The following is a 23,575-nucleotide window of genomic DNA, read 5'->3' as shown; positions in this document are numbered from 1 at the left end:
TGCCTCAACTACCTGTTTGCCGGTATTTGCGGGGAGTAGCGATGACTTGTCAACGGCGGGACCTGCTATCCTGCAATTTCTCTGACTGGGCGTTAGTTGCGTTTGTCTGACGCAGCCGTCATGCTGACATCCAAATACAAGATGAAATGGAAAATTGATACCTATGGAATAGTGACCTTAAATTATATCCCATAATGATCTCACCGAAAGTTGCTTTTATCAACAATTATACAGTCCATTTTTTGTCGCAATGTTTGTTTACTGCAAGCAATCGCTGCTATTCCTATCATCATATTCCCGCTTATTATTGGCAGCAAAATCTTACGAGATGCATGTTTTCAAAAACATTTTGTAGCGTTGTTTCAATAAAAAAGTTGACAACCTGTTTATTAGTATATTGTTGTCTTCAAGTGGGACAGCTTCTTTCATACTTGAATTAACCTCAGATGACTGAATTAAAATAGTTATTCTTTACATGCGGGATCCGCGATACGCACCCAGAAGGGGCTCGCATCGGCTGCCCAACTTTGCCGCGATTGGTCCCAATCTGTATCCGTGTGGGCAGCCCAAATAGGGCTGCGTGCATTCAGCCCAGATAGCTGAATATGCGCCGCATATCAGAATCATTAATGGATCCTACGTTTATGAAGGCAGTGCCGCCCCATTGATCAAGGTTTAATTTTTGCCGATTAATCCCTCTAATACCTGAATTGTTCCCGCGCGGGCTTTGCGGAGGCCATTCCGTTTCGGACCGCCCACGTGGTGCCCTCATGGGTTGAATCCGGTATTTTTGGGGCTCGCCAAGTTCTATTAATCAAGTGTGAAACATTCAGCCCTATTTATTTGTCTTCCATTCGGCCCTCAGTAACACAAGAGAAATTTATTCCCAATTCACTACAATTATGTGGACTGGCCCACATCACCCCCCAAAGGTTGGTCAGAATATTTATTTCGGTGGTGTATGTAGAATAATAATGTCGTGGGAAAAATTTTGAAGTAATTCAGTACATACTCGTAAAGCGGAACAGTTACGGCAGCATATTTCCTGCCAATACTGCATAATTAACGCCGTTTTTAGAGCAAAATTTGATAGTCTTTATTAATAGCATGGATATGCATAGAGGGGTTATGTTAAAAATCCAGAAGATGTAATTAGCGGCCGGTATATGATGAATTACATAAAACAATGGTTCCTAAAATATAGAGTGCCGATGTTTTAGCGTCGTAAGCCCACCTATGGCCAATTTGGGGCCCACTGCGGCCTTTCATGGTCAGCCTCAATTGGGCTTATCTAATTTTCACCGCATAGAGTACATATATATATGTTGCATTTGCCCGCAATTAGCCCAAGAATTACCCATGTGGGCGGGGAAGTGGCATGCCTGCTTTTCAGCCCGGATGCATAACAGGTGGTACCTATTTAGTGCTTGAGCAGGCAGCCCCATTTATGCTAGCCCGTCTACTATTCTATTAAGGTCCACATTTGCTTCGGATGTGCCCTAAAGTGCCCCGCAAGAGCTCAATGCGGACAGAATCAGGAAGGAGCCCTTTTCTGCCTCGCTACAGGCCATGTGGAAATTATCTATGTTTTTAGTGGGCAGCCCCGTTTGGGGCAGCACAGCAATTTGCTGCATGAAGCCTACATTTCTGTTTGACCTTCCCCTTCCAGAACCCCTCAAGGGTCCCATGTAGGCAATGCACGGACATACCTGTATTTAGCCCATGCGGGACCTATTGCGCTTTTGAGTGGGCAGCTTCAATTAGATTAGCCCAGGCTTAGCCCAAATCTTCTTTGGATTGGCCCTAAAATTCCCCGAGCGGGCCCTTGAGGGCCAGAAGTGGGAATATATGCTCAGTTATCCCTTTCCAATTAAAATTACAAGTAGCGCTGCCACGAACACCGATGAGAGGCAGACGACGAGCAGCAAGTGATAGGAGATGAAGGGTAGGCTTTCGCCATTCTTCTTTTAAAAGACATCACAGAGAAGCTCTATATTTTCTGTTTTAAACTCACTTAAACCAAAAGCGCTTATACATAGCATTCATTGATTACGAAAAAGCATTTGACTCAGTTGAAACCTCGGCGGTGATGCAGGCATTGCGAAATCAGGGGGTAGACGAGCCGTACGAGAAAGTGCTGGAAGATATATACAGTGGCTGCACAGCAACCATAGTTCTGCATAAGGAAAGTAACAAAATTCCCATAAAGAAAGGTGTTAGGCAAGGAGACACAATCTCCCCAGTACTATTCACAGCTTGCTTAGAGGAAGTATTCAGAGACTTGGAATGGGAGCAGTTAGGGATAAGGGTAGATGGAGAATGCCTCAGTAATCTGCGATTTGCTGATGACATTGCCTTGCTAAGCAACTCGGGAGATGAACTACAAATAATGATTGATGACCTAGACAGGAAAAGTAGAAAGGTAGGCTTGAAAATCAATATGCAGAAGACTAAGGTAATGTTCAACAGCCTCGGGAAGGAACAGCAGTTTACATTAGGTAGCGAAGTACTGGAAGTAGTAGGCGAATATGTCTACTTAGGACAGGTAGTAACCGCAGATCCGGACCATGTAAAGGAAATACCAAGAAGAATAGGATTGGGATGGAGCGCATTTGGCAAGCACTCGCAGATTATGTCTAGTAGCTTACCGGTATCGCTAAAGAGGAAAGTATATAACAGTTGCATCTTACCTGTACTCACCTATGGCGCTGAAACGTGGAGGCTAACCAAGAGAGTTCTACTTAAGTTGAGGACAACCCAGAGGGCTATGGAACGAAAAATGGTAGGGGTAACGTTAAGAGATAGAAGGCGTGCTGAGTGGGTCAGAGAAATAACTCAAGTTACCGACATTCTAGTAGAAATTAAGAAGAAGAAATGGACATGGGCAGGGCATGTAGTTCGAAGAGAGGATAACCGATGGTCGCTGAGAGTAACAAACTGGATTCCAAGGGAAGGAAAGCGTAGCAGGGGACGGCAGAAAGTTACGTGGGCGGATGAGATTAAGAAGTTCGCAGGGGTCAAATGGATGCAGCTAGCACAGAACCGGGTTAAGTGAGAAATATGGGAGAGGCCTTCGCCCTGCAGTGGGTATAATCGGGCTGATGATGATGATGATGATAATGAAACCAAAAGAAAAAGCTTTTAGGGGCCTCACATCTATTTCTCGACAATGGCTCTCTTCCTGACGGCCGTTTATATCCCATTTTATTTGAAATAGACTTCATGTTTGAAACATTTTTCAAATTTATTAAAAAATTAACTTGTTTACTCTCCTGTGTCCACTGGTGTTCCGGCTACCGCCTCCTCTCCTCCATTACCGTTGTCATCACCGTTAGCAGCTTTCTGGCTGGCCAAGGGATCACGTGAGAAGATAGCTAATATTTTAAAGATTAGGCCTAGAACTGAGGAAACAAATCATAAATACGCGATTTTCACTCACACCGTTTTTATTCCACTGATGTTGTGAAAATAACAAAACGTTACTGCACACAGCAGTTTACAGTTCGCAATTTCTGCCCCTTGGCTAAATGGCGGCATCATGGACGGACAAATATGGCAAAAGAAGGGCATGTTACGCTCTTTGTTTGCTCTGGACGCAAGTGACTTTTAAGCTTGTTCTCTCAGAGGTTGAATCATTTTAATGCTAGCTACTCCTTAACAATCAGCATTTTGCACTTAGTATTATTCCTCGCCCCCCCCCCTCCCCCCCCAGTTCTTTTACGATATGATTGCAGCACATCAAATATTTAAACGCGCAAGGATTCCACTCGGCTTATCTAATTTTTGAATCGCGATGTCACCGCTCCAGACATGCAGCGGTTCGTACTGTCTCTGCTCTGCAAGTCAATACAACGTCCCGTTTTGGTGGAAATACCAATGGCGGCAAACGAACAGACAGTTACAGCACTGAAACCAAATAGATGTGGCGAGTTGATGCACTTTTCCTTGTTCTTCGAGCCGAAACGGTCAGTTGAACAACCTACAACATAAATACACTTGTCGACTTTGATTTTTTTTCGATAAGATATTTCTGAAAACGTTTGTGAGTGCGAGGATGTCAAAGGCATTTCTGGACAGAAGGCGCTAGTTACTTCTTCCAACATTTCGTTTTCTGTGCTAGGTTACGCTTTCATTACATTCGCTGACCTCAGTCCTGCCGGTGAATTTTCCATCGCTGATAGTCTTGCAAATTCCTCAGTTAATTTTCTCAAGGTTACAAACATGAGTGAAATCTACATTTTGCTCTGCTTCTTGGAAAACATTGCTAAAAACTGCTGGAATTCTCCTCTTCTTCCCCCCAATACCCTTTTTATATGTCGTGGTAATTTCCTTACATCATGGCCATGTTCGACGCCCTGAGGTGCAAAACTGGTTTTATAGATACTTCAAGCATTCTAAAATTTAGGTAAAATGATGAACATCATATTCTAACGAAGTTGTAGAAAGATCGTTTTTTAACTTGTCAGATTAGTGGTTTTCTTGAAATGAGTTCCAAAAACTTTTGGTAATCATTTTGACAAAACAGTCGACATTTATGTTTTAGCGTCGGTACTCAAGCAAGTGATTATCGGCTAAAAATAAGTAACTCAATGCCCACTTTTAAACTGTGCTGCCACTTGACAATGACGATTTTTGATTTTATGATCATCTTGACTAGACAACTTTGATTGCCGATATACGAATTAGTGAAGAGTGTGCTTTATCTGATTCTGAAACTCTGCACACGAACAGCGATTTTGCCTGATGGCGTGCCTAAGTCATATCTCGTTTCCTACGCGATTATGGTTTGCTCGATGTATAACATTGTAGTGGAATATTGGAATGGTGCTTTCATTGTTATAAACTAGCAGCAAAACAGCTTTTAGCCTATTACTAAGCTTTCTGAATAGCATTCAGTTCAGTTCAGTCGTTCAGTCGTGTCCGACTCTTCGTGACCCTATGAACCATGTCACGCCACGCTTTCCGATTCCTCACTATCTTCCTAACATCACATAACTTCATCTGCAGTGCCTCAAGGATGCCATCTAACCATCGCGTTCGCTGCCTACCCCTTCTCCTGCGACCCTCAACCTTTCCCAAAATCAAATCTTTCTCCAGCGACTCCTCTCTTCTCATCAGATGACCAAAGTAGCTGAGCTTTAATTTTAGCGTTTGACCCTCCAATGAGCAGTCAGGGTTTATGGTCGACAATATCGACTGATGTTATCTTCTGGCATTCCAAGGAACTCTCAAGTCTCCGCCAGCACCACAATTCAAACGCGTGAATTATTCGGCGCTCAGCCTTCTTCACAGTCCAACTCTCGCATCCAAACATCACAACTGGAAAGACCATAGCACGAGTTATACGAATCTTGGTTGGCAGACTAATGTCTCTGCTCTTTACTAGGTGGTCAAGGCTAACCATGGCTCTCTTTCCCAGAAGCAGGCGTCTCCTAATTTTATTACATTTATGTAAAATGCTCGAACATATAATTCATAAATATATAGTCGCGTTTTCAGAATAAAATGATTCACCTGATGGATTGTTTTCGGCCTGCAACGTAAATACGCCCATAGACAGATGAATTTGTTTTAGGTTTGGCTTGGATTGTGCGGTTTAACGTCCCAAAAAGACTCTGGCTGTGTATCACATGTAAGAGGCCAAATACAGAGGCTTCTTGCGAAAGCAAAGAAGCCGACGACGGTGATAAGAATTACGTGGACCAACGAAGGATTATGAAGGTGAAGTATTCGGCGACACGGAAATCACTGATTGGTGAACAGAAGACGATGGAGACGATGATAAGGATGACTTGTATCAACGTAGAGGCTACAAAAAGGCGCGATATGGAGAGGCAAGGGGGGAGAGTGGGAGGAGCCAGAGTAGCGGAGGCTCCGGGAGGTGAGGGACGCCTTGGCTGAGAGTGAGCAACGCCGGCTGCTGTACCTCATGTTCTATGGCACTGCACCGTGAATCGCTACTGTTGTCGAACCGGTTCCGGGGATTGAGCGACTACTCAGCCACCTGCTTCGTCCAGGGGCACCTCCAAAACTCGTACCACCGTCCACCTGCATCGCTCAGGTTTTTCACCTCAACGCGGTCGTCCGTTACGGCCAACAAGACCAGCTCATTTCAAGCCGAACACCACCTTGACGCCGACGCCACTGCCTGGACCCACGTAACGCGTCGCCCGCTTTGAACTGTAAACTCGAAAATGGAATGCTGTCCCTTAGTGTGAAGCATCGTGTTTATCATAAGTCTTGGTGGGTTGTGTTAGGTTTCGTTAATTTTGTTTACGTGTTAGCGTCTGTGTGTGTGTGTGTAATAAACGTGCGTCCGTATGGGTACGGCTGGCATATCTAGTTCATATTTTCGGCCTGAGCGTTCTCCGGAGATCCGTGGCACTATGAAAGACGCCGTAGCAGAGAACGCCGGAAATTTCCACCACTAAGGATTCTTTGATGTCCAGTGACATCAAGCAGGACACAAGCGCCTTGCTTTTCACCCCCAGTGAACAGCGGGCGCCGAGGCAAAGTTCTTAGGCACAGTAGCCGAGCACCGTAACTACTGCGCCACCCGGCGGAACGAAAATTTGTTTTATATAAGAATTCTTTCTCGCGAAGTTCGCTTGCAACTGAAATCCATATCGACCCCGTTATGCGCCTGGTAGAAGGCATGAATTGTGAAAATAAATTTGGTTAAATTTTTAGTGATGCCTTTTATTAACAGCCATTTGAGTTACTCTTTATTTGCGTTTCCAACAATTCACAATCACCAAGTAGTTTTGAATACAAGAATCCGCCGTTATTTATTTATTTAGGAATACTGTCAATCCCGGGCGGGATCGTTACAGGCAGGGCACAAAACGCATACAAAAAGTCAGACAATATTTGGAACATGTTCAAAGGCAGGGACAATCATTTCAAATGAAAGGAAGATTGCGGTCAGAAATAAACGAAGCAAGACAATGATCAGTGTACAGTAAAAAGTACAGTAAACTATTAATACATGGAAACAAGGAAAAAGGTATATGAATGGACACAGAATGGAAATAACAAATCAATAAGGGATTAGTACAATTTGCAAGTTATCAACGTATGCTGAGAAGGAAACTGTTTGGATGAACATTCATGAATTTGTGTGTAAATGATCCTCCACTAGCTTTACAAATTCATCAAGTGTTGAACTTTGTGTTATTGATGGTTTCAAGGTGTACCACTGTCTAATTGCAAGGGGGAAAAATGAGTTTTTGAAACTGTCACAATGGCAAGAAAATTCATTTATAGTCAAAGAGTGTTTACAATACGTGAGAATTGTATCTTTGATGACAATGTACTTTGATGTATCTATATTAAAGTGGTTATGCACGAGTTGATACAGAAATTTCAGACGTGCTAGTACTGCGCGTTTTTCCAAACTCAGCATGCCGACTTTCTTAAGTAGGTGAGTTGGCGAGTCAGTCATTTTATATTTGTTAAAGATGTACCTTATCGCCTTCCGTTGTATTCCTTCTAGTTTTTTTATGTTTTGTTTAGTTGCCGGGAACCATACGACGTTTGAATATTCTACTGTTGACCTTATAAAGGCATTGTAAGCTAACATTTTAGTTTCGGGTGGTGCGTCTCAGAGACGACGTCTAAGAAAACATAACTGTCGTGTAGCAGCTGCTGTTACGGTATTTACGTGCGAGTTCCATCTTAGGTTATGCGTGATTATCAGGCCAAGATATTTGTGTTCGCTGTTTCGGGTTAGTAAAGTATTGCTTATACTGTACGGAAAATGCAGGCACTCTTTTTTCTTGTTATCGGCAGGAATACACATTTATTAACATTTAGCACCATCTGCCACTCTGTACACCACTGTGACACTGTTTCCAGTGAGTTGTGTAGAGCTATATGATCTTCAGAGGAAATAATTTCACGATAAAGGATGCAGTATTCTGCAAAAAGCCTGATATTTACGAGAATATTTTTGGGAAGGTCATTTATAAAGAGTAAAAATAATATTGGCGCCAGTACGCAACCTTGCGGTACTCCAGATGAAACAGGTACTATTTGTGAGTTCTGGTTATTTATTTGGACAAACTGGTGACGATCTGTTAGATAGTCCTGGATCCAATCTATGACAGGGTTATCACCGAATATGGAAGCTAAATTCTTGATACGTTTTACATGAGAAACACGATCGAAAGCTTTGGAGAAATCTAAAAAGATGAGGTCGATTTGTTTCTGGTTATCAATGCTAAGGGAAAAGTCGTGTATTAGCTCCAGTAGTTGGGTGACGGTTGATTGCCCCTTGCGGAAACCATGCTGAAAGAGTGATAACAGATGTTCCTGCTCAAGATGTGTGTTCAAGTGTTTTAGTATTATGTGTTCTAGAAGTTTGCAGGCGGTACAAGTTATATTGGTCAAATGTTAGAAATATCACCTTTGCTACCAGATTTGTGAATAGGAATGACCTTTGCGGTTTTCCGTTCCCTTGGTAATTTACCAGTTGTGAGTTATTTGTCGTACAATACACATAAGTATTTCGCTACCCATTGTGAGTACCGTTGGAGAAAAACATTCGGTAAGTTATCAGGCCTAATCCCTTTCTTAACATCAAGGTCTAGTAGAAGGTTTAGTACTCCCGATTCCGTCACTGATAGTGGTTTTAAGCGATTTGTCAAACTGCACTGGTTTAGATCTGGGCAGCTGCCATTATCTCTCGTGAAAACAGATCGGAAGTAGCTGTACAGCTTGTTTGCGCTAGTTTGGCTTTCTTCATCGGCGGCAAAGTTTACTTGATTTTCTTTAGGGTTGAGGTATTCCCAAAACTTTTTAGGAGAACTTTTTTAGGAAGTTGGGAAGAGTGTGGGTAAAAACCCTCTTTTTGGCAGCTTTTATTTTTAACTTCATGTGGCGGATAGTGATACTAAGCCTGGTTCTATTTTTTGTCGTACGAAGCAGTTTCAATGTTTTTCGGAGACGTTTTACCCTGCGTTTAGCGTGGATGACATCTCGTGTAATCCACGGGTTGTGTTTTTTTATGTTATCCAGTGAAAAATCCTGGACAAAGCGGAATAATTTCGTTTCCACTAAAGCACTGAAAACGCTTGGGTGCTTTACGAGATTAAAAATACTCCAAAAATCAGCTATAAAGTACGCAGCCTTAATTCCTGCAGTTGCTCAATAGCTGTCATTTAGTCAGGAACGCTCATACACATTGTGAAATTATCATAATCGACGATATTCACACAAACGCAGCCTACCATATAGTAAGTATACTGCAAACGCTCCATCAAGGGCTGCCTAATCTATAAATGAATAAAAATTACTGCAGAGAAAGTCAGATTCCTTATGACAATGCGGAGAAAACCTTTTAGTGAAAATGATTATTTGTACAATGAAAGGTCCTGCCATCACACCTTTCTTATTTTTGAGGCCAACAACATGGTGACCTTTCTCTACCAACGATATTCTATGGTGTGGTATTCCTACACTTGCTTTTGATCATTTATGTTTCTATTGTTTAGGAACTATTTGTATTTAAAGGCCTGAAAAATCAACGCCTATCACTGATGTCTCCAGTTTTCATATCGAGCGGAATGATGTCCCAAAGCTTTGGTATCCTTATACTTTTCATTGCCGGAATGAGTGTTCAGCTCCTTGCCGAAGGACTAGCTGGTACAAGTGGGTTTTACACTAATTCTACTTTCTGAATTGTTAAACATACGTCTTGAAACTTTAACGCTTTGAGTACGGCTCTAAATGCTGGCTTAGAAAGTGTCTATAAGATTAACCATTTTTATACCTTAGATTGATTGCATTTTCGACATATCTGGGAAGAACCTGCATTTTTGTTGCACACTTGAAATCTAGCACTCCAATATACACAGCAAGAAGTTTTGCACGGGATTGAAATTTTTCACAATACGGAAATGTCGTCTAAGAGTTGTATTTGCAGTGTTGAGAACAGATTTGCAAATTTAACATTTAATGTAAAACAAATAAAATAAAAATAAAAATTACACTGTCATGCGCTCATAACTCTTCATAAATTATTTGCATGATAACGGTTTTTGCTGATGATGCCTGAGAAGTAAGAACCCAACAATATCGTCACATTAGGCGGTGCATACGAACAAGGAAAGAAGAAGACTCTCGTGAGTTTGAGAGAAGACGACGTTCAACAGCTGGACTTCTGCAGCCAATCGACATCCCCATAGACCCATTTTCTCGAGTGGGTCTGGATCTTCTAGGGCCTTTTCCACTGTCCGTATTGGGGAACAAATGGATTACCGTGGCCACTGATTACACCACACGCTACGCGGACACACGAGCAATACGAACCAGTTGTGCAACTGATGTCGCTGCTTTCCTCCTCAACGACGTTATACTCGTCCATGGAGCTCCCCGCCAACTGCTCACCGACCGTGGCCGTTGCTTTCTGGCTCGTATAGTCGACGAGATCCTACGGCTGTGCAACGTTCGTCATTCTTTCACGAGTGCCTACCATCCACAGACGAACGGGCTTACCGAACGCCTTAACCGGACACTGACTGACATGTCGGCTATGTACGTTTCTGATGACCACCGTGACTGGGACATAACGCTGCCATTTGTGACATTCGCTTACAATTCGTCGCGTCACGACACTACCTGATACTCCCCCTTCTATCTTCTATATGGCCGTGAACCTCTGCTTTCTTTTGACAGCCTGCTCCCGTCTGTCACCACTGCCAGCTCATATGCTCGTGACGCCATAGCCTGAGCTGATGCTGCCCGCGTTGTTGCTCGCAACCGACTTGCAGCCTCTCAGCGCTCCCAGAAACGTCGCTATGATTCCTGTCATCGCAACACCGAGTATTCTTGCTGCTCTCTCGTGCTGCTTTGGACTCCAGGTCGCCGCGTTGGCCTTTCGGAAAACTTTTGCCCCGGTGTACAGGACCCTACCGTATTTTACGACAAGTGACACCAGTGACATACGAAATTGTGCCCTTGCATCCCGTCCGCCATGCCTCTACACCACGCACCGAGACAGTCCATGTTGCACGCCTAAAACCGTACTACATGGACCCTGGTTTGGACGCTAGTACGCACCGGACGGTGCTTTTCAGCCGGCGGGGTAGTGTCACATTAGGCGGTGCATATGCATAAGGAAAGAAGAAGAAGACTCTCGTGAGTTTTAAGAGAAGAAGACGTTTAACAGCTTCGGCTGGTGCCTACAGAGAACATCTGTTTGAAAGCCTTGTCTTCGGTGTCCGCCCTCTGCTACAAGCTGAACTATCCCGTAACAATATTATTTATCTCAAACGCGGAATGCCTTAGGAGAATAACCCTTCATAGAAATTCTAATTCATGCGTTTAGTGCGGCGCCATATGACTACGTTTCAAAAAAGAGACTCGAAACTCCTATTTTTTAGAAGGCGCATCATCATGTATCAATACGAATTTATGCCTTCTTGCTTTCAGATTTGAAAGATCAAAACAATACATGTGAATACCCTAAAGGTAAGTGATATGAATGATATCATATATTATGATATATTCGTCGAATTCATATTAGAACTATACGCCGAAACAGAGTGGTCTGCAAAAACTTCGAACATAATAAATCAAACAATAATACCACCCCACAGAGGTTGACATTCACTGCCATCTCTTGCGGTCTGTGTCTACAGTAGAATACGGGGTCTTGCGCTTAATTGTTCGACTAATTACTACTCGGATGAAAGTTAATGAAATGTGACATACGCGTTCAAATACGGTCATAAGTAAATTATTTGCGTGAAAAGTCTGTTTACAGGGTTCTTAATCCCAAAGCGACTAAGGCCATGAGGAACCCAGAACTGTGGCGCAACAAACACAAGCACAAGCGAAGCGACACAACACACGCGCACACGCAACAAACAAAACACAGTGCTTGTGTTTGTGTTTGTTGCGCCACATTTCTGGGTATTATGCAGCACCAACTAGCCCCTCAAGCCGTTATTTTGCTATGAGGAACGCTGTAGAACGCAGATGCGAAAATTTCAACCACTTGGGGTTTGTTAACGTACACTGACATCGCACCAGCACACTGGTACCTTGCTTTACGCCTTCGAAGAAAAGCGGCGCCACAGCTGAGATTCTATGCCGCATTCTCTAACACGGCAGCCGAGTTCCTTAACTGCTGCAGCACGATCGCGGCGGGGTCTACCTGAAAGGCTCCACGAAATAAAGCATGCAAACATGCTTCTTTGTAAACCGCTCAAACTGCCTTGCGCGACAGCACAGCAACCTATGTCTGCAATGCTCAAATCCTTCCTGTTAATAGTAACATTTATGAACAAAAGCAGTAACTTAACAAAGTTTAAATGTTTAAAACATAATGCAATCAGAGTTTTTCATTGCATGGTGCGTTTGATTTATTATATTACTGCTTGATGTGAAGATTAAAGCGGGTTTTGTGTGCTGTTAGAAACTACCGCTGCACGTTACGTGGCTGTGACGCAATGACGTAATGACGAAACATGCTTCTTTCCTGAAGAAGCAAACCGCGCCGGTTTACCTGTAACAATAGTTCCCTAATGCCGTCGTTTTAATTGTTTTTTACTTTGCTTTGTATATTCAATGAGCTATGTTTATATCAACCTATACGCTCAGTAGAGACTCAGGATTTCTTATCCGTGAACGAAGTCATGATCACGATGAATGACGCCGAAGATATAGCACCCATTTTTGAATTTTATAGGCTGAATACACTAAACTACTAAGCAATAATCTGCACTAATGTAATGCGCACGTTTCTTAGACGGGTCATGCAACTGAGAATGGATAGATTAAGTTTGTCTTTTGGTACAATCATTAAAAACCACTCAATTCCTGCAGCTTCCCTGGTGTGGTTTTTGAATCTCCAACACTGAAAGTTGGATTTTTGTTGTTAAAGAGCGAAACTCAGCGGTGATTTTGAAAACCCACAATGTATGCACATTATAGGCAATATTGTTTTGTTTACTGAATCCACTTTTAGCACACATGGCTTTTTTTATCTACGGCACCAGAAATGTCGATGAGACAATGCCATTTTCTGACTTATTACTATCGTTGCATGATAATAAGAAGCTTTAATATTGTACACTGATCTTTAGTAGGCATATCTCATTCTCTATGTGTAAGGGCAGCGCAGGCCCTGCCTAAGTCGGGTCTATTTTTTTAAACGACAGAAAGAAAATATCAGCTTCACGTGAACGCAGCATTTAAAAGATAAGAAGGGATTAAGGAATATTTACCAAGACGATTTGCTTGAATGACTTGTTTGCCGATTAGCAGTTTCGCAGAACGTATATCCGAATTTTTGTCACGAAAAGTGCAAGGGGCAAATGTCAGAACTGCGTGGTGAACCCACAATAAATGAGAATATTTAGTGGACACGGTCAAGAATTTTGAGCCTGTTGTAAGTGGCACCCGTACATCCAAGCCAGCATTGCAACATTGCGTGGCATCCTTTATTAGGCTTTGTAGACCCCGTTAGCTGAGCGAAGTTTTGCAAGAAAGTACAAAGCACATTTCAGCTTCCCAAGTTCTGTCGACTACTCGCAGGACAGGGTTAAAGCAAAATAGTAATAACGTTTCAAGGGAGAATAAATGTATCAAAGTTTTTGGCACGAGATCGGCTTCTATTCCGTGAAGCATACATATATTGCTTCGGAAACAGAAATGTGATATTCTGTAATAATGCTAGTGCTTGTTAGCTTTTAAAGCGAAAATGTTCATCGTTATCCTGGGTAAAGAATTTTCACGTTGTTTTTTGAGAAAGCGTGCCCAAAGATACATTCCTAACGAATAAAGAAAAATGAATATGAGTGTTTCCGACTTCTGGTAATCCGCACCGTTTATATGTATGAATTTGCATTGTAATCAATTACGGTCACTAATACCGAGCCCGCCAGGGTGGCGCAGTGGTTACAGCGCTCCACTACTGTGCCCAAGGAAGCGGGATCGAATCCCGGCCTCGGCGGCCGCTTTTCGATGGAGGCAAAAGCAAGGTGCCTGTATGCTGTGCGATGTTAGTGCACTTTAAAGAACCCTAGGTGGTCTAAATTTCCGGAGTCCTCCACTATGGCGTCTCTCATAGCCTGAGTCGTTTGGGACGTTAAACCCCACAAAACCAAACCAAACTAATACCGAAAATCATAACTTTAGAATACCTGTGACCCATAAACGCTTCACAGATTACAGGCGTGCTTAAATTTTTGTATGCATGCGCAATGGGCTGCCTGCATTATATCAGGCAGTTGAAATACTGCTGCTGCTGCAGCCCAGTGTAAATATGGTTAAGTACGAAATTGTAAACACTGAGAGCTCTGCCCAGTCAGCACTCATAGAATTATTTTCAAGGGATATTAAAAGCGCGTACTCCGTTTTTAAACCATGCCGAATATACGCGGAAAATATCGGTACTCGGAAACAATTCTTGATATAATATATAGCCCAATTTTTTCATATCAGGCATCATGAATAAAACAGACCTTCGAGACCGCAAAGAGTCCCGCTGTTCACATGAATGAATTCAATACTCAAGATGGAAGAAATTTAAGCTTACTCTTGATGAATGTAATTTTTTATTCTGTTTCAGACTGTTTTTCTGAAAAGCCAAGGCGAGACGGAAGGGGAAAGTTATTGCGTTATTTCTATAATCACACAGAGAGAAAGTGTCGCAATTTTCTAGGGAGTGACAGGGGCTGTAACAACTTTTACACAAGAAGGGATTGCAGAGCCATATGCTTGCGTCCTCTGAAGGAAAGAAATTATACAGGCTCTGAGTATACATCTGGTAAGCAGGTTAAGCACTCTCAGCACTTCTATCTGCGCTATGAGTCTGCACTCAATGTCTTATTGTATGATTTCAATTTGACGCAGCTCTATCTTTTTATGAAGAGCTTGATGGTAAAGTAAGTTTAGGCTGCTAATATTGTGAACATAAATTTCCTTTGCGGTTATAACATAAACAAAATTTATTATGAATATTTGTTTCAACATGGGACAATAAACTTCGAGCGCCCATTCAAAGAGGTTATAATCTCTGAACAGTTTCAGAACAATAAAAAAGTTCAACCCCATTCGCAATCATTATTCCAAATTCAAATTCTAGCACCGTCGCTAAGAATTTAGAGAAATTAACGCGCATACTTGCAGGTACGGATTGAGTAGAAGCGAGTTGTAACACTCAGTACTCACTATGTACCTTGACAAAGTGTACTTATAAAAGACCAACACTTGCTGAATTAGTGTTTTGAGAAATTGGTATCATATGGCCACAGTGTGGTGAATTTTACCTACATCTAACACAATTCTGTATAAACGCGTTAGATTGTATATTACAAAAATAAGAAATTTATAACGCCTATAATCCTGCCTTTCTTAGATTATACATGTGGGTCCAATTTTTCATTTTCAAATTTTCCCTCTGTATATCCCGCACCTACGAGTTTTTCTCGCTATATTGCGTATCGCTTTTCATATAACATCAGGGACAATATGAGGACATAAATAATTGAGAACGGCACAGATCCAGATATTTCGACTACCTTCGATCCCACAACGAGCACGGTGTCATTTAGTGCTCGAAATACATGCTGTTACCCTCCATGCAAAGGCAGCCATTGATGCAAGGCTCGAACCATTGTCCTCTGGCTGACTAGCTGGATGTAATAGGTTTTTCTCGGAGAAAGCTCACTAGAAATAAAGAATAATAGACCCACATACCGCCAGTCGGATAAAGTATCACATGTGGTTGATTTACTTCTAGTTTCTAGTTGGTTATCAATTAAGCAATTCAGGTTATGAGGTTCGTAAACATCAAAAACAAAAGTCTTCTATGTTTTCCTTTTGTCAGCTGCTTTTGATGCCTTTCTTATGTATCTCATAATAAAGCCCCTGATGTTTTGTATGTCTTCATGAATATCCGTCCCCGTTGCGTCTAAAAATTGAGGGTCAGGGCATAGCAGGATTTCTCTAATCCACTTCAAATTTCTACACACGCATACTAGAGACGCAGCTGATGATTCAATGTCTAAATCGATGCGGCAAACTTTCTCATGGTACAGACATTTTTTATCGTAGTTTGTGCATGCGTATCTGGATAGATTTAAAGTAGTGTGAGCATTTAGCGATCATATAGACCGAGTAGAGAACGAGCGCACAATGACCATTTGCTCACCTTTGTTAAACAGATACCGGTGCATGGTTGTTCTGTGCGAGTATTAGTGCGCGAGCAGCATTCGCAGCTTCCATAGTCTTTTCTGAATCTTCACAAGTACTAATATAGAACGTTAGTAGACGAAGCAGCTGAATGGGAAAACTGACGCAAGTTTTAAAGCCTTAATTACCCGAATTTCCCCATATAATTTCGCCAGTTGAACGGCAGTAGCTATCAGGTCCAAAATCTTCATTATGCCGCATCACCTCACAAGAAAGCAACAAAAATTAGTGGCAGACGAAAAAAAAACAGAACCGATGTTAATGGCTCTCCTACACTATCTTCCAGTAGCACAAATTTGAACTGTAGCCCATTGAAAATTAGAGTAAAGTTTCGCAAATGTTGGATTTGAAAAGACCCCGAATGATTTAAGGGACACTCCTAACATGCGCACCTGTAGACCGGTTTTCAAGTTTTGTGTAACCGGCGGGCATACCTACTCGCATCTGGGGAGGAATGTCGAATACAAAATGTACAATTCGTATCTTTTATTCGTCGCTTTCTTTTAGGCAGCAGGTAAAATAGAAGCGTCTGCAAAATGGGGGAACTCTAGTGCCTTCAGTTTTAAATCCAACGTGCGAAAATTGTACATGAAAGCGGCGGGCATTCCAAACAGCAATGTAAATCAGCGAATATAACGCTGCTTTTTTTATTCCCAATATATACCAGCCTGATCATTTACTTCTCTAGTGCGGTTTGCATGGCCAAGTTGAGTAGTATACGTTTCGCCAAATCAGCGGCCATAAGTGTCTCCTATGGGAAATATTTTAGTTACTTCCGTCCGCTGAAAGGAAGCTATAGCAGAAACCCCACCGACAAAAATTCTTGACAAGAATCCAATTAATTTGATTGCAAAGCACATTTTACCTGCAGCGACTAATCTACGTATATGTTTAATTATAGTAAGAACCCCAGAGCCCTAAAAAGCGATGACAACAAACGCACTCCACAGTCACCAAGTGCCAAAAACTTTCTCAGACAAACTTTTCATTGTCCAGGCTGTACAATCGAGGAATTCCCTTCATTAAGTTGTGTTTCGTGCGATGCAGTTTAGCATTTCAGTTGCGTGGAAGGATATACATGCGTTAATGTGGCCTTTATCGCCTGCTTCCTTCTCCTCAGAAACCTAAACATTTGTGTCTTCTGGTTTCACTCAGATAATGACCACAAATACTTAGTTCTCTCCGAATAAACATTACAATTGACATATACAGGCGCAGAATATCGGAAGCTGGATACGAGTTGTTGCCCTCTAGAGACAGCACAGTTACATTGTTCATACGAAATTTGCAGTAATGCAATGCACACTACATAATATGTGGAACTTCGCTTTTTCTATCGTAGGAGAATATGCACGGAGGCCAACCTCATTGTCGTAAATAGTAAATTATTTCAGTTCAGCGGCAGAGTTTGTTGGAATTTCTGGCATTACTCAATGATTCAAGTCTTATTGCTTGTAAAAAAAATCTAAGGAATATCTTGTCGAAAAGTCTCGTCTGGTGACAGACAACAAGCAGGGGTACCCTGATAAACCTTTTTAAGCATATTGCATTCTCTCACCGGCACAAATGCTATTTACTCCTAGCTAAGCGCTTTAAAAATAATGGGTAATATGATTTGTCAGTGTCAAAAAGGAAACTACATCATGAAATTTTTGTTATATTTTAGGCACTCAGGGACCTTCATGTTAACTTGAAGAGCACTGAGCCTCTGCGCCAGGCTGGTGTACTCAAAGCTGTTTCGACAGTGACATTTGCTGTAAACATGTACTATGGCTTGAGAATAAAACATATAAAAAGCATACTGTGTGGATTTATTTCGCATAGAAGTTGTTCTATCTTAAATTTTAACCTGAAAATTTTAGACTCACCCGTAGTGAATAGTAAAAAATATTTAGCGCACAAAATGGATTATTCCACAACTTTGTATCATTCATTTTTCTTTTAAATGTGTGGTAAAGATGAGAGGTCACATTTCCTGACGTATTTGTCAGTACACATTACAAAAACCGCGTGAACGCAAGAGATAAGGAGGAGTGGACTTGTTACCACTACTATGACTGAAATAAAATAATTTACACGGCTCTGCAGTACACGCAGAAAAAAAAAAGCTAGAATTGTAATGAGCAGCAGAATAAAATTGATTTTTAGCATTTGGCAGGAAAAATAACATCGTTCCTAATTATCGTTTCAAAAAAATTGCATAACATGTCGAACTACTGCAGGTGTAGTACGGCTTCATTCGGGCGACATGAACGATCTCGATACGTGGCACAGCGGACTGTTGCGGCGGATGCACAGGGGTGATCTCATATGTCACAGGAGTGACTGACCGTAAGACACGGTAGGGTCCTGCGTAGCGTGGCAAGAGCTTCTCACACAGCCCAACTCTACGAGCGGGAGGCCAGATCAAGACGAGAGAGTCCGGAGAGTAGTGGCCGTCGCGGTGACGAGAATCATGGCGGCGTTTCTGGGAATTTTGGAAGGAAGCTAGCCGGCGGCGAGCAATAACCCGGGCGGCGTCAGCTCGAGATATGGCGTCACGAACATAGGAGCTGGCATTTACGGTGGGAGGCAGTACGCTGTCTAACGGAAGGGGAGGGTCGCGGCCGTATAGAAGATAGAAGGGTGATTAGCCCATTGTGTCGTGACGGGAGGAATTATATGCGTACGTTGCAAACGGCAAAGTATCATCCCAGTCACGGTGATCATCCGATACATACACTGACAACATGTCCGTGAGCGTGCGGTTGAGGCGTTCGGTGACGCCGTTCGTTTGTGGATGGCAAGCGGTGGTGAAATAGTGCTTAATGGAGCAGAACCGGAGAACTTCGTCGACTACTCGAGCAAGAAAGCAACGGCCACGGTCATTGAGCAGCTGACGTGGAGCACCATAGAGCAAGATGACGTCGTGGAGTAGAAACGCAGCCACGTCAGTTGCACAGCTGGTGGGTATCGCTCGGGTGACAGCGTCAGTTCAGCCGTTCAGTCGTGTCCGACTCTTCGTGACCCTATGGACCATGTCACGCCACGCTTTCCGGTCTCTCACTATCTTCCTAACATCACATAACTTCATCTGCAGTGCCTCGAGGATGCCATCTAACCACCGCATTCGCTGCTTACCCCTTCTCCGGCGACCCTCAACCTTTCCCAACATCAAATCTTTCTCCAGCGACTCCTCTCTTCTCATCAGATGACCAAAGTAGCTGAGCTTTAACTTTAGAACTTTACCCTCCAATGAGCAGTCAGGGTTTATGGTCGACAATATCGACTGATTTGATCTTCTGGAAGCCCAAGGAACTCTCAAGAGTCTTCGCCAGCACCACAATTCAAACGCGTCAATTCTTAGGCGCATTTGGCAGCGCCACGGGTGACAGCATAGCGCGTAGTATGATCCGTGGCCCCTGCAATCCATTTATTCCCCGACGAAGAGAGTGGGAAAGGCCCGAGGAGATCAAGGCCAACTCGGGAAAACGGGTCTACTGGAATGTCGACCGGCTGCAGGTATCCAGCAGGCACCACCGATGGCTTCTTCCGTTGCTGACACCGGTCACAAGAAGCCACGTAACGACGAACAGAGCGATAGAGGCCCGGCCAAAAAAACGGCGGCGGACGCTGTCGTACGTGCGAGATAGACCAAGATGACCCGCAGTGGGCACGTCGTGCAGTTGCTGTGGTGGCGCGCAGGTGTTCGGGGACTACGAGCAGAAGCTCGGCGCCATCTGGTCGCATATTCCGCCGGTGTAAGGTGCCGTGGTGGAGCACGAACAAAGCAAGGGTAGTCTCAAGGTGATTAGTGCTGAGGCGATTGATAATACTGCAAAGTTTGGTATCTAAGCGCTGTTCATGGCGAATGTTTAAAAGGTCAGAGATGGCCAACACACATGTGTCATCGTCACACTCACTTGTGGGGGGTGAGTCTACCGCATTGCGGGAGAGGCAGTCGGCGTCAGCGTGCAATCGGCCGGACTTATCGACGACAGAAAAAGTGTATTCCTGAAGGCGGAGGGCCCAACGCCCCAAGCGACCAGTAGGGTCCTTCAGCGTAGAAAGCCAACATAAGGCGTGGTGGTCCGTGATGACGGAGAACGGCCGGCCAAACAAGTAAGGGCGTAACTTTGTAATGGCCCACATGAGGGCTAGGCGCTCACGCTCTGTGATCGAGTAATTCCTTTCAGCCGCAGAAAGGAGGCGGCTGGCATAAGCAATGACGCGAGTGCGACCCATCTGCTGTTGGGCAAGAATGGCACCAGTACCGTAACCACTGGCGTCGGTGCGTACCTCCGTTGGTGCTGAGGGATTGAAGTGTGCCAGGATAGGTGGGTGGGTGAGGGCCGCAATGAGTGCAGAAAATGCTTGAGATTGTTCTTGGTTCCAGCGAAATGGCGCGTCGTTCCTCAGAAGATTGGTGAGTGGACGAGCCGTCTCCGCAAAGTTGGGGACAAAGCGCCAAAAATAGGAGCAAAGGCCTAGAAAACTACGCACGTCACTGGTACAGCGGGGTGTAGGAAATGCACCTACAGCACGTATTTTGCCTGGGTCGGGTTGAACGCCACGTGCGCCGACCACGTGACCGAGCACCTTGAGCTCATGTCGGCCGAAGCTACACTTCTTCGAGTTAAGCTGAAGGCGAGCTCTTCGGAAGACTCCAAGAATGGCCTCAAGGCGATGGAGATGGCTCTGGAAGGTCGAGGAAAAGACAATAACGTCATCGAGGTAACATAAACACGCCGTCCATTTGAAACCGCGCAAAAGAGAATCCATCGTGCGCTCGAATGTTGCGGGCGCATTACATAGACCTAAAGGCATTACCTTGAATTGGTACAGGCCATCAGGCGTGACGAAAGCGGTCTTCTCTCGGACCCGTTCATCAACAGCGATCTGCCAGTAACCAGAACGAAGATCAATCGAAGAAAAATAGCTGGCACTGTGCAAGCAGTCAAGGATATAATCTATCCTGGGGAGCGGGGAAATGTCCTTCTTTGTAATTTTGTTGAGATGTCGGTAATCAACGCAGAACCTACAGGTATTGTCATTCTTTTTAACAAGCACGACAGGTGATGCCCAGGGACTGCTGGAAGGCTCTATAGTGTTCCTTGCCAACACCTTGCCGACTTCATCTTGTACGAGGCGACGTTCAGAAATGGCGACTCGGTAAGGTCTTCTGTGAATTGGGCTGGTGTCGCCGGTATCGATGCGATGTGTAACGAGGAACGTTTGACCCAAGGGTCGGTAACCAAAATCAAAAATATCACTGTACGTGTCAGTAGGGTCGTAAGTGTTTTAGCACGATCAGGGCGCAAGTCAGGAGCAACCATGCCGGATATACGGACCTCCTGAGGTGGGAATGGTGCAGGTCGTGTCAGCACTGCGGCAATAGGGTCACGTAAAAGAGCAGCCACAACACACTCCGACAATGGGGTCAGTTCGGCGGGAGAAATGCCCTCAGGAAGAGCTTGCAGAAAAGAGCTGAAGTTCAGGACTGGAATACAAGTGCTGTTATTCGCTACATGCACTATATTGTGAGGTAGAGCGATGCTACGCTCAAGTGTCAAGTCAGTTATGGGGTAAACAACGTAGTCGCCATCCGGAACGGAAGGAAAAGGAGACATCAACACATACACTGCGGCTTCTGGTGGTAAGCGACTAAATTTAGCAGAGCGGAGACGGAGCGTTGAAGTTTCAGGAGCTTTGTTGTCAGGGCAGAGCGGCAGGTCTAGATTGATCAGTCCAGAAGAACAGTCAATGAGAGCGGAGTGTTCTGTTAAAAATTCGAGTCCTAATATAACTTCATGAGGGCAACTGGTGAGGATTGTAAATAGCACAGGGATGTGGCAGTCAGCAATGGTAACTCTCGCTGTACACATACGAATGACAGTAGTTGTGTTGCCATCAGCAACACGAACGGTAGACGAGGAAGCAGGTGTGAGGACTTTGTTGAGGCGTCGACGGAGCGAGGAACTAAGAACAGAAATGTGGGCTCCACTGTCAATAGGGGCAGAAACGGAGACTCCGTCCACAAGAATATCAATGAGGTTACGTCTAGGTGCGGGGATCAGTTCCGAGTTGACAGTCCGGGTCGGGAATGCAGCTTCACTCCACGGCGCTGCACTGGCTAGGTTCCCGAGTAGGGACCGGCGTGAGATGGGGAGGAGTTTCGGCGAGATACCGGTGAATGGGATCGACGAGACTGTGGGGATAGAGATCGGCTGGTGCGATGGGCAGGGGGGTGGTTTCGTTTCGAGTCTCATCTTGTTGAGAAAGATAATGACCTGGTCATTCGTAGACGGGGCGGAGTTCCTCTGGTTGGGCAGGGAAGCGTCGAGGTCCTTGGTAGTATTGGTGGTCGGCGTTGTAATAGGAGCGAGGAGCGAAGAAGGTACGGCTACGGCAATAACGCGATGTGTCACCGGCGCGACAGCAAATGAAGCAAATTGGCCTGTCGTTTCAGGTGCGCCACTCTGCAGGATTGCGACTAAGGTAGCGACGTGGGGAAGGTGGGCTGGCAGTAGCAGCAGCCACTACAGGAACAGAGTGGGATGGTGGCGTGGGCGACACAGGGCTGGAGGAGAGGCCGACGTTTGCAAGTTCTTGGCGAACTACGGCCTGTATCATGGCCACGGTGTCGGTTAGCGGAGACATGAGTTGTGTAGGAGCTAAGGCCTCGGGTTCTCTACGGACGATACGAGTCATGTTCGTGGGTTGAGAAGGCTGTTTCAAAGGGGCCAGATCATCGCAGGATGATGTAGCTGCGGTGTTTCGAAGGCGCTCAAAGAGATGTACGAGGCGTCATTGTTTAGCCTGCTCGAATTTTCCCGAACAGGTCCAGAAGCTTTTGCTTACAGATTGCCCCCGTCACCAGCTCTTTTTCGTGATTTTGGAACCACGTGCGAGCTGTTCACGCCAAATAAAAAAAATCATGTTGGCCAGCCTAATGGTCGCGTCCCAGTTGTTGTTCTTGCTACAACGCTCGTACTCATCCAGCCAATCTTCCACGTCTGTATTGTTTTCGCCATTAAATATGGGAAGTGGCGAATTTTTGTGAGCTCGACTGGCTGAGCCGAAGTTGCTGCGGTGGTAGGGGCTGCCTCGGAGGTCATAGTGGTAGTTGTTGACGTCGTTGAAAGCCCAGGTAGATGACGGCCACAGCGCAAATCCAGCTTTTGGCAGCGCAAGGGGTAATCTGTGCGCACGGGGATCTTTGGTCACCTCCACCAAGATCACAAGGGGGAACAGCGCAAGCTAAACACGGACAAAACCAACTAGCCCGCAACGTTTTGTTCCACCAAGATGATACGGGGCAGAAGGCTAGCACAAGAAACAACAGCAGGTGATGAGCAAGTGCTCGCAGCACAGTAGAGCAGAACACAGCAAG

The 23,575-nt window shown here is 44.4% G+C and overlaps 1 protein-coding gene across 2 annotated transcripts; it reads left to right on the top strand.

The window, feature by feature from the left end:
* The first annotated feature begins 9,532 nt into the window (after nucleotides 1–9,532).
* LOC146174970 (uncharacterized) lies at nucleotides 9,533–18,027 on the top strand. Of its 2 annotated transcripts, none has more exons than XM_084584224.1 (4): nucleotides 9,533–9,651; nucleotides 11,434–11,472; nucleotides 14,579–14,776; nucleotides 17,870–18,027. In XM_084584224.1, the coding sequence occupies exons 1-4, from the start codon at nucleotides 9,540–9,542 to the stop codon at nucleotides 17,890–17,892; spliced, it is 372 nt and encodes a 123-aa protein (XP_084440350.1). In that variant the 5' UTR covers nucleotides 9,533–9,539; the 3' UTR covers nucleotides 17,893–18,027. The 2 variants fall into 2 exon arrangements, with proteins under 2 accessions (XP_084440350.1, XP_084440351.1); XM_084584225.1 differs by having other exon boundaries at nucleotides 9,541–9,645.
* The last annotated feature ends 5,548 nt before the right edge of the window (nucleotides 18,028–23,575 follow it).

Source organism: Amblyomma maculatum, chromosome 11 (assembly GCF_055883805.1).
Source record: "Amblyomma maculatum isolate TAMU_Amacu chromosome 11, ASM5588380v1, whole genome shotgun sequence".
Classification (NCBI taxonomy): Eukaryota; Metazoa; Arthropoda; class Arachnida; order Ixodida; family Ixodidae; genus Amblyomma; species Amblyomma maculatum.
The sequence above is the reverse complement of the archived record's forward strand: the minus strand, read 5'-3'. Positions and strand labels throughout refer to the sequence as shown.

Bases quoted from the DNA above. Each gene is read 5' to 3' on its own strand.
- LOC146174970 (XM_084584224.1), top strand. From the start codon at position 9,540: ATGTCTCCAGTTTTCATATCGAGCGGAATGATGTCCCAAAGCTTTGGT. The intron at 11,473-14,578 runs GTAAGTGATATG...ATTCTGTTTCAG, and splicing joins TACATGTGAATACCCTAAAG to ACTGTTTTTCTGAAAAGCCA. The intron at 14,777-17,869 runs GTAAGCAGGTTA...GTTATATTTTAG, and splicing joins AGGCTCTGAGTATACATCTG to GCACTCAGGGACCTTCATGT.